The following is a 3896-nucleotide window of genomic DNA, read 5'->3' as shown; positions in this document are numbered from 1 at the left end:
CTCTCTCTCTCTCTCTCTCTCTCTCTCTCTCTCTCTCCCTCTCTCTCCCTCTTTCTCTCTCTCTCTCACACACACACACAGTCTCTCTCTCCTCTTCTCTTTCTTCCTCTTCTCTCTGTCTCTCCTTTTCTCTTCTTTTCTTTTCTTCTCTCTTCTCTCCCCCTCTTCTCTCCCTCTGTGTCTTTCTCTCTTTTCTTTCCCTCTTCTCTCTCTTCTCTTATCTCTGTCTCTCTCTCAATCTGTTTTTCTCTTGCCCATACCTTCAATTCAATCAAATAACATAGCATGTAAAGTGTTTTGCACAGTTTAATACACTATATAAGTGTTAAATATTACTCAGGGCAACATGAAATTATGCAAGCCACTCTGCTAGATTCTGGATATATAAAAGTGAAAAGGAATAGCCTCTATCCTCAAGGAACTTAAAACTGGGAGATGCAAAATATATAAACCTATACAGCAAGCAAACACAAGATAATTTGAGGAGGAAGAGAACACCCAACACCAAGGGAGGCTTTCTATAGGAGGCAGCACTTAAGCTGAGCTTGGATGGAAGCTATGGATTCTATGAGGCAAAAGTATATAGGAAGGAATAGCTATGCAAAGTCATGGCAGTGGGAGATTGAACACTGGTTTCAGGGAACCTCACGTAGGCTAGTTTAGCTGGAATGTAGAGTTCATAAAGGAGAACAATATAAAATAAGTCTGGAAAGATAGACTGGAACCAGACTGTAAGGGTTTTAAATGCAGAAAACTAGAGGTGATAGGGAGCCATTGAAGAATCTTGACGTTAGCTTTTGTAGCTGTTGGTTCCAAAAGTTAAACAATATAGTTTCAGCTGGGACAATTTTACTGTATCCTTTACTGTATGCTTTACTTATCCTTTTAATATATCTTTAACTGAAAGTAAGAGAATTTGCCCTTATTTCTGATTCAGGGGCGTGGGCAGATTGTCCACAGTAAGATGGATACCATGTTTAGTACACCTCTCTCGTAGGTCTGTGAATTCTCACCTATTTTTGTTTCAAACAAACCTTCCCACCCCCCACAGCCATTCAAACTATTGTGCTCCCCTTTCAGGTTATAAAAAAGGAAACTGGATTTTGGAGAGACTTTGGATTTGGAATGACTTGTCAGTACCGGTCAGACTTCATCAATATAGGTAAGAAAAACTCTTAGTGAATTCTGCTTCCGCACTGCCACCCAGAGGTCATTATTGTACTTTTTTGTACGTGGAGGTGAATGGAAGGAATGTGGTCATAAATCATGGAGACTGAAAGACTTATTTGTCCCAATGCTGATTTAAAGTTATTTTCCTGGAAATGGAGGCTCAGAGAAAAGAAAAAACAAACCCAAAAAGGGAAGCCTTAGGAAAAAACAGTACCATGCTTCCAATTTATTTATGGTGCCCCTTTGGGGTTTCAAACTGTAACTAACCGTATGTCTTTTGCATACAAAGATGATGCTACTAATTCTGCATTGGCTGGGCTGGCTTTGTTGGATTTGCTCTGATTTCCCATTACCTTTCCCCATCAATCTCTTCCTTCCCTTCCCAACCCACCCAAACTCAGCTACCTTGCAGATCAAGATCATATGTCCAAGCATGCAAAGCTTTAAAACCATGGCACACATGAGATGGAATGGATTTCAGACACTGTATAAAACAACCTGTTCATTTTAGAGAAGAACACTGACTCCCAAGAAGGGAGAAATTAATTTCTCAAAGACATTGAGTGAGTTACTGGCAGAACTCAGACTCTAGATCAATTTAGTAATCTTTCCATTGCACAGAGTTAGAGTTTTCCATCTTGGAAATGAATAGAAAGAAGATATGATGGTCATTTATGGAGCCATTGACAATCCTAGATTATTGTAACATACCGGAAGTACCATGTATGTGTATAATACTTTTTAGAAGCAAATATTTATTTAATTTTTGCTTTTTGGAGGGGGGAAGGCAGGGCAATTGGGGGTTAAATGACTTGCCCAAGGTCATACAGCTAGTTAAGTGTTAAGTATCTGAGGCCAGATTTGAACTCAGGGCTGGTGCTCTATTCACTGCGCCACCTAGCTGCCCCTAGCAAATAATTATTCAGTAGTACATATTCCAATTTATGGATTTATTTAGCTTGGATTTACATTTCAAATCAGTGGGCATTTGTCATTTCTCTATTTTTTAAAAGGCAAGGGCATAACTATAGTGGAGGAAAATGGTGAGTATATCAAGGAAGGAAGATGTTTCTGTTAAGTGTGATATGACTTAAGTATTTATTTTCTACAACATTTACATCCTAACCTCTATCTTATAATTTTGTAACTAAGTTTTCTTTGCAAGGGCTCTATTTGTCCTTACTTCCTTTAGTTCATAAAGTGCTATGTCACATGCTTATTATACATGTATAACACACACATACATATATGTATGTATGCATATATGTGTATATGTATGTATGTGTATATATTCTTCTTAGTGCATGAGGGAAGGGTAGAGAGGAGAAAATTTGGAACAGAAAATCAAAATTGAATTAAAAAAATTACAAAGCTTAACCCAACTTTCTGAAGAAACAGTGGCAAACAGCATATGGGGAAAGTGCTTTGCACTTCGTTTATAACCTATAACATTGGACTGGGAGTCAGGAGAACTTATCATCTCAATTCTAGTACTTGCTAACTGTGTGTCTTTGGACAAGGCATGTCATGTTGCTGATCTTGTTTTCCCATCTCATGGCTGTTGTGAGTGCTTTGTTAAGTGCTAAGTAATGATAATAATAACTCACATTTGTATATCCTTTAAATTTTATAAAAACATGGGGGGTGGCTAGGTGGCTCAGTGAATAGAGCACCAGCCCTGGAGTCAGGAGGACCTGAGTTCAAATCCGGCCCCAGACACTTAACACTTACTAGCCGTGTGACCTTGGGCAAGTCACTTAACCCTAATTGCCCAGCCTTCCTCCCTCAAAAAAAAAATTTATAAAAATAAGCACAACTTCCTAAAATCCCAAACCACTATCTGTGTCCTGAGGAGGAGGGCAATGATGAAACCAGAATATGACAGCCAGGGTAAAAAATGCCCAGCAGGGATTCTTAGTGCCCTGAGACAGGTACAGCATCTACAAAGGCCGAGCAACTGGGCTCTAGTAATAATGCTGACTGGTCTAACACAGAGGTTACCATGATGTAACTGCTGCTATTTTTCTAAGAAAAAGACAGGATTCATCAAACATAAGGATATTAAAGGCAAGGCTGTAGGTGAAGATGTTAAAAGATGTGCTAGCATCCTGAAATCAAGGTTGAATGCAAAGAATATGTTAAAAACAATTAACACCTATACAATATTAGTTTTGATGTGTTTTCAGAATTATGAAATAGAAATCTTTTAGGAAGATTTTTAAAGTTCTATAGAGGGAAAGGGGACTGGGACAAAAGACAGTGCGTCTAACACTGGTAACAGATTTGGAAAGTATCCTAAAAAAAAAAAAAACATCTGTATAATACTAATGAAACCCAGGACCCTTCCCCCTAAGGCAGCTATAGAAAGGTTAACACTTACTAAAGAGGATGAAGGAGATCAATAGACATTCTCAGAACACACGATAAATTGGTCAGAAACCTACCAAAAATGCTTTGCAACAAGCAGATATCATTTTGCTGAGCAATACTAAAGTCTGAAGACTTGTACCTGCCAATGGATTTTTTTAATGTAATTGGAAGTAATCTACCTCCTGATAGAGCCTATGAGATAAGTAACAGTCCAGAATGGAGGAGAGACAGCAACTTATTTGTGCACTTAGCACAAAGCCTGGAGCATAGTAAGCACTTAATATTTCCTTCCTTCCTTCCTTCCTTCCTTCCTTCCTTCCTTCCTTCCTTCCTTCCTTCCTTCCTTCCTTCCTTCC

At 38.7% G+C, this 3896-nt stretch overlaps 1 protein-coding gene across 11 annotated transcripts in view; it reads left to right on the top strand.

Moving 5' to 3' along the window:
* Nucleotides 1-3896, top strand: part of CSGALNACT1 (chondroitin sulfate N-acetylgalactosaminyltransferase 1) — a 405491-nt gene that overhangs the window by 397939 nt on the left and 3656 nt on the right. For all 11 annotated transcript variants that reach the window (XM_069075776.1, XM_069075774.1, XM_069075771.1 and 8 more), the window contains one exon: nucleotides 1081-1162. In XM_069075776.1, coding sequence (XP_068931877.1) covers nucleotides 1081-1162 — 82 coding nt within the window. The remainder of the gene's footprint in view (nucleotides 1-1080; nucleotides 1163-3896) is intronic.

Source organism: Petaurus breviceps, unplaced genomic scaffold (genome assembly GCF_028583685.1).
Source record: "Petaurus breviceps papuanus isolate PSGF00001 unplaced genomic scaffold, PetGlider_PUasm1.0 90919, whole genome shotgun sequence".
NCBI classification, from domain to species: domain Eukaryota; kingdom Metazoa; phylum Chordata; class Mammalia; order Diprotodontia; family Petauridae; genus Petaurus; species Petaurus breviceps.
The sequence above is the reverse complement of the archived record's forward strand: the minus strand, read 5'-3'. Positions and strand labels throughout refer to the sequence as shown.